This window comes from Lutzomyia longipalpis, chromosome 4 (assembly GCF_024334085.1).
Source record: "Lutzomyia longipalpis isolate SR_M1_2022 chromosome 4, ASM2433408v1".
In the NCBI taxonomy this organism is placed as follows: domain Eukaryota; kingdom Metazoa; phylum Arthropoda; class Insecta; order Diptera; family Psychodidae; genus Lutzomyia; species Lutzomyia longipalpis.
The window spans coordinates 15539859-15551225 of record NC_074710.1 but is presented as its reverse complement, the minus strand read 5'-3'; the positions used below and the strand labels follow the sequence as shown (position 1 = coordinate 15551225).

Genomic DNA, 11367 nt, shown 5'->3' with positions numbered 1-11367 from the left:
GTTTTTCTTAAACTTGGTTTTCAAGTGTTGATAACATTTAAAGATTTATTATTGAAGAGTAAGAAAATCACTTTCCGCCATCTTAGATGCGACGCCATCTTGAGATATTCCTCAAAACACAAAGGTAGGTTTTTCTCAGGATCTACTGGATGGATTTTGATGGGGTAAAAAGCAAATGAAAGAGGAAATACCAATGCAGATTTTGATGTACCAGAATTTTGAATTTCCACTCCGGGGCTGAGAAAAGTGGAAAAACGTCAAAAAATCTGAACAAAAGTCACATTTTTTCACTTATCTCAGCCCCAGGATGGAAATTCAAAATTCTGGTACATCAAAATCTGCATTGGTATTTCCTCTTCCATTTGCTTTTTACCCCATCAAAATCCATCTAGTAGATCCTGAGAAAAACCTACCTTTGTGTTTTAGGGTGGTTCTGTGGAAAAGTCGGAAAATCACAAGATGGTGTCGTACCTAAGATGGCGAAAAGTGATTTTCTTATTCTTCAATAATAAGTCTTCAAATGTGACCAACATCGGAAAACCAGGTTTAAGAAAAACCCCCAAAAAAATGACAACATTAAAAATGGGTAAATTCTAACAGTTTTCCCAAGAGACCCCCTTAAGACATTCTAATGGAAACTTAAAGAATTTTAAGATAAATCAAGTCTTTCTTAAAAACACTCATCTGTCAAAATCTTACAGCAACTTTTTAATTGTTAGAAAAGAAAAGAAAGAAATTATCAGAATAAGACATTCTTAAGGCAACTTAAAGAATTTTACGATAACTTAAGTCTTTCTTAAAAAAATCTTAACTCTTTCCAACTAGTGAATTTCTCCCTTAAGTGTTCCATTTTACCCCCATTTGGATCCTATTTACCCCAATTGAAAGAAATTAATGAAAAAATCATTTTTCTTTAATGAAATTCTGTAGGGGAGGACGGGGTAATTTGGTCACTTTGGCGATTTTTGGGATATATCAAGCAAGTTTGGTAGTATGAAGAAAACCAAATAGCCCTATTTTGTAGAAAATTTTCGGGCCTACAACTTCCCCATATAACACTTTTCTCTATCTCGATGAGAAATGGGTGAATTTTCCATTCTCCTGGACCCTTAGCTTAGTGGCCAAATTACCCCGAGCACGGGTAATTTGGACACTTTGGCGCACAAATTGTTAAAGATGAAAATTTTTGGACAATAAAAAAATTTTATTTTTTCGATTATTTTTTTGGAAGATAGGATATTTATCTAAGATTCATTTCCAGTAATTTGCCAGATAAAAATATTTAACAGAGCCTCAAACTTTAACATTTTCTGAACCATAAACGGGCAAAGTCTAAAAAAGGCCATTTTTCAAATTATCGTAAATTTTTTTTTAGATAAAATTTTTTATCCTACTTTGCTTATAATCTGTAAGAAAACATTAAAAGGCACAACCACAATAAATATCTTAAATGTGCGTCGGAAAATGTGCCGGAGAAACTCAAGTGGCAAAATTACCCCACTCCAATTTTCCGGATAAAACCATTTCCACAGGAAAATCTGTTTGAGATATCGGAAAATGGATGTCACTATCGTGTTTATGATGGATCAATGACCCTTAATGGCTTAAAAGTTAATTTTTAAGTGTTAAAAATTTTTCGAAAATAACGAATTTCCAAAATGCCAAAAGCACTTGAAAATGTGAAAAAATGATTTTTCTTAAACAAAAGAAAATCCAATGATCGGATTTTCCTCAAACTTGGTACGATTGATTATCTCTATGGGGAGTATAAACTGTGGAGAAATGGATTTTCTAGCATTTACCATACTTGAGATATTCCCATTAATGATTTTGCCAAAGTGGCCAAATTACCCCGTCTTCCCCTACATATTTTAAGGTCAAGAATCTCCATTATCCTTGCCATTTAACTTTGCAAATAATTTCATATCCTTCGATGAAATGCGATGATTGATGGCTTTTCTTTAACCTTTCACCTCACCTTCTTTTGGTTGGTGTGATTGAAGTTCAAAGGCAATCGATTTGTCCTCATTTAGCCCCATATTAAACCACTTTTTGTGTCCCACTTAACTTCCCTGCTGCTGCAGCACTAAAATTCTTTTTCTTCGTGTTTGAAAGTCGATAAAGAAGTCCCGCAGTTCCGGGGTGAGTTGGTGGCTGTTGATAAGGGTTGCTTTGCTGCAATGAGGGAGGCAGAGTAGGCGGCTTTGTTGACGGCAGCAGTGTTGCCATGGTGATGGGCAGTGGTGATATTCGATTTAGCCGCCCTGTGTGTGTGGAGGAATTGTCCAGGAAGGAGGATGTCCAGCAGCAGTGCCCGGAAGCGCTTAACACCCAAACGCATCGTGCCCCCATTCTCCACGGAATCCCTGCAGAAGAATACACGTGTTGCAGCACCCCCAAAGACGCCACAGAGTGAGTACAGAGAGAAAGTTTCTTCCTTCTTCTTCTTTCTTTTGTTGTTCATTTGATGATTCTTCGGTTGGGGGATAGAACGGTACTTCCTGCAACCGCGCGCCACGTCCTTCCGGATGTTCTACGATCGCGGGGATTTACCCATAAAGATGGATTACCTCATTGGGGGCTTCAAAATTGCGTGGACGGTGGATATTGATAAATTGGACTACGGTCTGTACCTGCCGCTCTTCTTCGATGGGCTCAGTGAGACGCAGCATCCGTACAAGACCTACGCCAGGCAAGGTGTTCAGGATCTCCTTGCACATGGTGGTGATAAAATCTACCCTGTAATCCCGCAACTAATCATCCCCATTAAGAGTAAGTTCCCTTTAAAATGAATTTTTGTTTGCGGATGAGAAGGAAAATTTATTTACGGAGAGGAAAATTAAGAGAGAATATTCGAGAACTTTGTGAGGAAAAACTTCGTTCAGATTGCTGAGTTTTCGTAAAAAGAAATTTTAAATTAAAAATGATCTAAAGGGGAATGAGAATAAAATCATTTTTGATTTTTTTATTTAATTGAAAAAAATGAAGGACGTTAAAAATTATAAAAATACTTGCGGTGTTGGCCACGAAGTGGAACACCAACTAATTAATTAAGTAATAGGTACTTTGTGATTAATTTTAGGTTTTTGAAGCTTGATAACGACGAATATAGTAAACTAACACTTGGAGAACCGAACACATTTTACCTACGCGGAGGTCACCGCGGTCAAAATGGTCACCGTGTCAATCATAATAAAAAGGTCAAATATTAAATGTTTTGTTAATTGTAGATCTGCTTATTGAATGAGGATCGAAAGTTTAATTAATGCTTAATCTATTTCAAGTATTATCTCACTCAATTTCTAAATAATTTATCAAAAAAAATTGATAATGAAAAAAAGTTGCGTAGCATCAATGCAAAACAGCCATTTTAAATCATTTTTTTGCTACAATTTTGCCGATTTTTTTTAAAGCGCCTGAATAATCACTTCCTTCAGTTCTCCGAGCAATTATCTGACCACTTCCAGCATAAAAATGAGTTTACACAAGACATTTTACGTTATAATAAGACCGTAAATCTCTATCGTAGAATACAGAATCTTGGAATATTTTTATCCAAGTCTCTTTTGACAACTCATTTTGTAAATCTTGGTTTTGATTTTGATTCGTATCTCCGAATACTAAAAGTCTTGGAAGTTGTATGAAGAAACAAGATTTTTAGGTTATGGTTCGACCGTAAATCTCTATCTTAGAATACCAAATCTTGAAATATTTCGAATTTCCAAGATTATCCTGAAAATTTCTTGGAACTTTAAAGTAGAATACCAAATCTTGGTTTTTTTCTTTATTTTGATCTTTATATTTATCTCAGAATACCGCCAAAAGTTAACAAGAGATCTTGATTTGGAAAATACGGGGCAACCTCAAAAATCTGTCAAAAATGTATGAGAATTTGAATGGCCACTGTGTCCATTTTCATCCTCCGCGTATAATTTCGACTTTGGCCTTAATGATCTCTTAAAAAGAAAAATATTTTCCGGATTTTCTTTCACCTAACTTAAAATAATTGAAATTCCCTTCACACAGACGTGACATTTATCACGATAGGTCCAATACATTTAAATCTATGACGATTTAAAAACTCGAAATGGCCACGGTGTCCCCATAAATCCTCTAAGAACACTTGTTAACAACTGTTGTATTGTTCTAACTTAGAAACTTTTTATTAGTGAAATTTTGACGTTTGGCATTCAATTTCTAACGATTGACATTTACTTCTTCTTTTTTTTATTTATTCTAACGTTTGATGTTTCCTTTTCGAACGATTTGGCGTTTATTTCTTAATCCAAGAACGTTCTGATTTAACGATAATTTTTTTGACGTTTGACGTTACTTCAATTTTAAAGTTTATTATTAAACGTTTAAACCGTTTAAACTTATTCTAACTTTTGTGGATTAAATGGTCAATTTCCTAGTTTATTGCCCTTACTTTTTAACTATCCTCGTCAGAATAATTAAGACCTTTTCTTCCTTTTTCAATTTCTTAAAAAAAAACAAACATCATGAAGATGCTCTCAATACGCGCAACAATGAAACAATGTGCGTAACATTGAAGATCATTCAGCAGCTCGTGATGTCGTCTGATCTCGTGGGGCCGGCCCTTGTGCCCTTCTACCGTCAACTCCTGCCCATGTTCAATGCGTACAAAGTGAAGAATCTCAATTGTGGCGATAACATTGACTACGCGCAGAAGAATAATATGAATTTGGGTGATTTAATTGATGAGACGCTGCAGGTGTTGGAGCGTCACGGCGGCGAAGATGCCTTCATCAACATCAAATACATGGTGCCCACCTATGAGTCTTGCTACATCAACTAAAACAACCAACAAAAAATAACCCTTAAAAAGGAGGAAAGATGAAAAGGACGCCAGCGCCATGTTTGTTAAGTTTAACTGTCAAATTTTTTTGAATAATAAAAAAAACGTACATTTATGTCATCTAAATATCCTCTCTTTATTTTTTTCTTTTCCTCTTCACACACACACTTCCTAAATTTAATTTTTTTGTCCTTTTACATTTTTTTTTCAATACTTTTTACGATTTTTTTTAATTGTTTTTTTTTGCAACACAGATTTGGAGTTTTTCCTTCTTCTTTTTCTTTGCTTTAGTGTAACAGATGAAGTTTTGTGCACAGAAAAAACAAAAATTCCTTAAATTTGAGAAGAAATCACAAAAATTCACATCGTGGATTCTCTTTATCCTTCCTAAATTGATTTTTTTTCTTTGTAAAAAACCCTTTCCCGCTTGCAGATCGTCTTTGAGAGAGCGTGATGGTGTGTGCCCAAAAAGACGCATTCGTCGTTTTTATTTTTTCAGCCATTTTGAATAATTTGCTTACACATTTCCCCACAAAATCTTCACTTTGACACTTCATCTCGAGCGAGAGAGAGATCTTTGTTTCATTTTATTCTTTTTATTAATTTCCTTCTTGAGGGGAGATTGAAAATCCACATTTTGGTTAAAATTCTTGTTGCCCTAAAAGTTTTTTTTTATTTTACTTTTTTTATTTTGCACTTTATATTAGATTTACATTTTTATGATGGAAAAGGTAATTTCTTTTTTTTTTACCTTTCCACGTATCGTAGTAGACATTGCGTTGGATAGGTAGACTAACTGAAGGAAAATTTTGTTTTTTTTTTTGGGGGGTAGCTATCGAAATATTTTGTTAACTTAACGAATAATTTTTTGAAAATTTTTCTTTTTAACTAAAGGCTTAATTATTAAGAAAAGTTTTCTATTTTCTCAAAATGTTAGTTAAATTGTCACAAAATTGACAAATAAATTGGTAAGAATCTGTCACTTCTTACAGTACTTTGACAGCAAAACTTCTTTGATTTGTAAAAAAAAAAATTCTTTAATTCAATTTTTAGCTGACTTATCATGTAATTTTTGTTTTCAGAAGATTTTTCAGAATATTTTTATTAACCTCAAATTCGACGCTCCTGTGTTAAATGATAGGAATATGGTTCATAATATTCGGGCACGTCGAATTATCTTTTAAAACATTTTTTTTTAAAAAATATACATTAAAGTTTTGTTTTTAATCTTTGAAGTGTTTTTCCTTCCTAAAAAAAATCTTACAAGATATTTTACAAAAATACGTCAAAAGACTTTTAATAAACTATCAAAGATTCTTTAAAAATTGAAAAAATGAATAATTTTTTTTAATATTTCCTTTGTAATACTTTTTTTTATTTTCGTTAAGTTCACAAAATATTGAAATTTCGCAGTTTTCTTTGTTTTTATTCTCTTTATTTTTTTTATTGATTTATTCCAAAATCAATTGATTCTCAAATAAATATGGTTTCCCTTCTTCTTCTTTACAAGTTAAATGTCAAATTTTTCATGTTAAACGCCACCTATCGCGCGTTTTGTTAATTTACAAAACCTAATAATTAAAATGTATTTTATATAAAGGAAAATTATGTAAAATGATGGTGATTCGGTGGAGAAGGAGGATCCACACGGAGAAAATGGGAAATGCTTTTGTTTTGTTATTTAGAAGCGATTGCGTGGGCCACCGCCGGCGGGACTTCGTGACCTGAAGCGATTCCCACTGCCGCCGCCATTGTTGCCGCGTCCACCGCTGAAGGAATTGTAGCCACCCCCATCGCGATCGCGCCCAAAGCTCCCGGAGCCACGACCACCACCAAATCCACCGCCACCCCCGCCATTATCGTAGCCCCCACGGCCACCACGTCCACGGGGCCTGAATCCACCGCCACCGCCGCCGCCGCTGCTGTTGCGACTACTGAATCCCCCTGGGCCGCCATTGGTGCGGAAGTTCCCGCCACCGCCACCCTGTCGTGGGCCGCCGCTGCTGCGGAAACTACTGCCACCCCCACCACCGCGGCCACCCATGCCGCCGCCGCGTGGTCCACCAAACTTGCTGCCGCCGCGTGAACTCCTCGGGCGCCCCTTGGACATCTCAACGCGCAACTTGGAGCCGAGAACTTCGCTGCCATTGAGGATGTCGCAAGCCTTCTCGGCCTCATCTTGATTTTGGAACTCAACAAAGGCAAACCCCGGTGGGTTGAAGGCCACCCACACGCTATTGAGCTTCCCGAATTTAATGAATTCCTCCTCGAGATCCTCCTTCTTCACCTTATCCGTGAGATTTCCAACGTAGACACGTGTACCGCGAGTATCTCCCATCTTGTTTTCTCTCTCTCGCTTTTTGCAACTTAACCTCTTTTTTCGCTTTTTGTCTTGGCTTACTGCGATTTGTTTGTTTTTAAATCAAACTCGACGTCGTTGTTGTTTGTGTCGATGAGTAGATGGCGCTCTCGGAGAATCTGAAGAAGAATGGCTGGGAGCGCGCGTTTGAAGGGTTGCGTGTGTTTTTTGCAGACGTAGTAGCCCTTCTTTCGGCGTAAATCACTTTTAATTGGCTCAACAAATGGCCGTTTTTGCGTTCACGCCTTCAGTGTACGGTCGTCGTGGTATCGGCGTTTGGTAATGCGCGCGTTGCGGAAGAAGATTGCGTCGACTGTGAAATTGTACATAGAAGGTTCGTTTGTTTGGTTTGTTTTTTTTTTATTTTGACTTTGTTGCACAACAACAGCTCTAAAAGGGTTGATTTTGGCTTTCTCTCATTCACATTCATTTGGATTATTTAATTTTCTTTTTTTATTTTTAAATTTCACCTCAATTTCTTTTTTTTCTTTTAAATTAAAAATGCTTTATTTTGCTTTTTTTGTAAAACCCACCCTTTGAAGGAAAAAAAGCAACATGGAGGTTTTCTTAAGTCTATAATAGTCTATTATGTAGCAGAAAAAGTTAGGGTGGTGGGCAGGTGGGTGGGAAAGTGAAAGAGGAAGGAGTTATGTAAAGAAAACGAACAAATCACGCGAAGTGCAACAAATGGTTGATTTTTTGTTTTGCCAAACAATCCTTTTTGTGGGGGGATGTGAAAAGAAAAGCATTTTCTAGTGATTCTTTTTTTTTAGTTACGCGAAGATGATAAATTTTCTTTGTCATTTATCTTTTTTTTAGGTCTGCAGCTGAAGGAGGTGAAGGTGAAACATTTTCGTAGAAAGAGAGAAAATAAATGAAGATTTTTTTTAACGAAGGTACAACAGTGTAAGAATTTCTTTTCAAATGTAGTTTTTTTTAGGTTATGTCAATCTATCTAAACTCCAGACGTAACTACGATTAACACTTGGAGGTGGCCCTATGGACATGAAGTTCGCGGCCGTAAAATAATAAAATTAAATTAACACTTGGAGGACAGAAATTTCTAACCTCAAACTTTGAGCTTAATTTTCTATCATAAGGAAAACGTTTTTATAGATTTTCTCTCACGAGCTTGAAGTCTTTAAATCGCCTACACATCAATTTAGAATTTATCACAATAAGTTAGGTAGTTTTTAGTCTGTGATGATTTAAAAAAGTCAAATTAGTAACAACTACGTTTTTCCAGATTTTCTTTTGACGAACTTCCAAAATTTGAAGTCGCCTACACATAGATGTAGAATTTATCAAGATAAGCTCGATAGATTTTAATATATGACTGTTTAAAAAAGTCAAATTGGCAGCGATTACCAGTTTTGTCCTTCAAGTATTTAGGTCGCGATTTAAGTTTATAACAACTGAATGTATAAAGCTTCACTCTTTTATGATTAAAATAAGTAAAAAAGCTTTTAAATCTTTTTTTTTATAATCTTAATACTTTGGATTGACATTGAAAGAACATTTTAACTAGAATAAGGTCAACTGGGTAAGATTTTTCGTCGCGTAATATATTTTAATACACTGCCCATAAAACTAATGAATAATAAAGTAAATAATTAACTTAATAAAAATGTTTTATATAGAAAAAAGAACCTAACTAGTCTAAGTCTGAAGTTTTTAAGACGTATTCCTGATCCTTTCTCAACACAAACTAGGTACTGACCTAGGATGATAAAATGTCTTTCAGAATATTTGTTCAAGCACGAGATCGTTCATTAAAATTTTGTACCCAAAACCGACTAAAAGAAAAAAAATAAATAAAGTAAATAAATGAAAAAATAAACACAAAAAAGAGAATCAACTAATTAATGAATGTTAATTCATTCAATTATATCCACTTTAGTTGTTGATTTAATCACTCTTTTTTGTATATATTTGTTTAATAAATTATTAAATAAGCATAATTTTTGTTTTTCTCATTCATTATGAACACGCAAGGGGAGATAAGGCTGCGTTCTTTCTAGGTTTCTGATAAATGTAAGTAAAAACATCAACAAAAAAGAAACTTCTCGCCTCCATTCTTGCGCTTATTGAGCACATATTTTCAGCTCATGAATTAAAATATTTATTTTTAAAAATGAAAAATATTTCCTGAGAATGTATAGTGGAATAAAGTAGAAGTGCATTGTACTTCTTATCTCTGTGAGCGCGCGCACGATTGTGGGATGTTGTTGGTCATGCAAAGTCCACTATTTGTAGCTTCTTATTCAACATTTTATGCTGCTTTCTAACCTCAAAAAATCAATTTGAAAAAGAAAACCCTGTAATGTCATATTTTCCTGGTCAAAATGGCAGATTTTTCTGACAGAATGGAACATTGCTCTGCGAAGTGAAATTTTTTTCTGACCAAAATGGAATATTCTTCTGATCAAAAGCAGAATTTTCTGACCAAAAGATGAGACCCAAAGACATGTCTTTTGAACAACCCTGCATTTCCCAAAAAGAGCTACATTTTCATAGTTTCAAGCGACGTCTTGGTTAATTTTTCCAAAAGAAATTCTTTCCTGTTGTACTTGCATTTTGTTCTTTCTCAAAAAAAAGAAACTTGAAATTTGATGAATTTATCTATAATTCTTTTTTTTAATCTACTATCAGGCTATTGCACGCGAGTTAATTTCTCTAAATTATGCGACAAATACAAATAAATATTTAAACAAAACTCGTACATAAAAAAATCATGCAGAGGCTTTCTGAAGATCTTAATTATTTATTCTCAATTTCTATACGAAATAGCAAAGAAAAATGCGAAGATATTTCTTTAAAATTTCAAATAAAGAAAATTCTTGTGGCGTTTTTCTTTGTGCATCGTCGTGATTGTGACTTGTTAAATATAGGCGATGATTATATATCTTTCTTTTTTTTTATTCATTTTCTTCTCAATTAATAAATTTTCTGTGAAAGTTGCCAAATTTTGTTTTTTTTAATTACGACGCGAAGATAATTTTTTCTTTGAGAAATTTTTTTGGTAAAGTAATAAAAATTCCACAAGGTTGATTCAAGAAAAGTTAAAAATTGTCACGCCGGGCTATTTTTGGCCATCAAGGACGCCGCGAAAAAAATGCTATAAATTCGTTATTTTTTTGGCGTCAAAAACATTCTTGCGGAGAATTTGCACACGATGAATTTTTTTTGTTTGATTTTAGAAGCATTTTCTGGGCCAACTTGGATTGATTTTGTAGTTGCGGCGTCACTGCGCAAAATGGCTGCTGCGTGGTACGAAGCTTTTACAATTTTCACACGTTTTCGTCGCGTAGAAAATCACAGAATTTTTCTTTTTTTTTGCATGAATTTTCTTCTCCGCACATTTGAAAATATTATTTTCGTTGATTTAATAAAATTATTTTTATTTATAAAAAAAATGACGTCGATATGAAACAAGGCACAGGCACTCCCAGCTTTTTTTTCTTAATTTAAATCTTTGCAACCATCGTCCATTTTTTTTCATCACAACTTTCTTGCTTCTATGTCTCACAAAAAAAGGTACAAAGATATGAAAATTGGTTGTTTTTTTGTAAGAAAATGTAAGAAAAAAATGTAAAACCAAAAAGCTTTTTTCTTGGAAACGTTCAAATGGTTAAATTGTAAGATTTGTTACCGTCGCAGCGTCGATCAGCGAAGAGGTTTTATTGTTCTTTTTTGCCTTTTTGTTTTTGCAAAAAATAAAACGTAGAGCGAGATTCAGTGTCACGAAGAGTCCGGCTTTTTAAAATTAATTTAAAAAACGATTTTCTCCAATTTTTTCTCTTTTGTCGAAACAAAAATGGAGGATTAAACTTTTGCACAGAATGAGAGAAGAAAACTAAATTCTCTCAATTTTATCCGCTTTATGTTCACAGCTTGACGATTGGAAGCGGAATGATGCGGATCCGGGCCTGTGTGCAATGTCTCGCTTATGGAAATGACGGAAAAGAAGGCTTTTCGTGACTTTTCGGGAGGAAAATTGGGCTTTCGGTGCGCACGAATAGAGCTTCGGATGCACCATCGGGCACATTCGGCCGGCTGAATGTTTATTTTGAAGCATATGCTGCGGAGACGATTGCACGCAAGCATGGCAGTTACAAAGCTTACGGGGGAATGTGGCCATAAACGATGAAGAACGAAGGAATAACGACCCAAAGAGTAGTTTTCAAAA

General features: G+C 34.8%; 2 protein-coding genes across 2 annotated transcripts; one reads left to right on the top strand and one right to left on the bottom strand.

The window, feature by feature from the left end:
• Positions 1–2186: 2186 nt before the first annotated feature.
• Positions 2187–4945, top strand: LOC129795194 (parkin coregulated gene protein). The gene is made up of 3 exons (XM_055836280.1): positions 2187–2412; positions 2491–2772; positions 4509–4945. The coding sequence occupies exons 1-3, from the start codon at positions 2298–2300 to the stop codon at positions 4817–4819; spliced, it is 708 nt and encodes a 235-aa protein (XP_055692255.1). The 5' UTR covers positions 2187–2297; the 3' UTR covers positions 4820–4945.
• On the bottom strand, positions 4931–11110 carry LOC129795196 (RNA-binding protein Rsf1). The gene is made up of 2 exons (XM_055836281.1): positions 10831–11110; positions 4931–7491 (listed from the first exon to the last, which is right to left on the bottom strand). Exon 2 carries the CDS (start codon positions 7155–7157, stop codon positions 6501–6503), a length of 657 nt encoding a protein of 218 aa, XP_055692256.1. The 5' UTR covers positions 7158–7491; positions 10831–11110; the 3' UTR covers positions 4931–6500.
• Positions 11111–11367: the final 257 nt, after the last annotated feature.

What these genes read in the sequence shown, in the direction of transcription:
- LOC129795194 (XM_055836280.1), top strand. Translation starts at nt 2,298, where the DNA reads ATGTCCAGCAGCAGTGCCCGGAAGCGCTTAACACCCAAACGCATCGTG. An exon ending in ACCCCCAAAGACGCCACAGA is followed by an intron (nt 2,413 to 2,490) that starts GTGAGTACAGAG and finishes GTTGGGGGATAG; the next exon opens with AACGGTACTTCCTGCAACCG. An exon ending in ACTAATCATCCCCATTAAGA is followed by an intron (nt 2,773 to 4,508) that starts GTAAGTTCCCTT and finishes AACATCATGAAG; the next exon opens with ATGCTCTCAATACGCGCAAC.
- LOC129795196 (XM_055836281.1), bottom strand. Translation starts at nt 7,157, where the DNA reads ATGGGAGATACTCGCGGTACACGTGTCTACGTTGGAAATCTCACGGAT.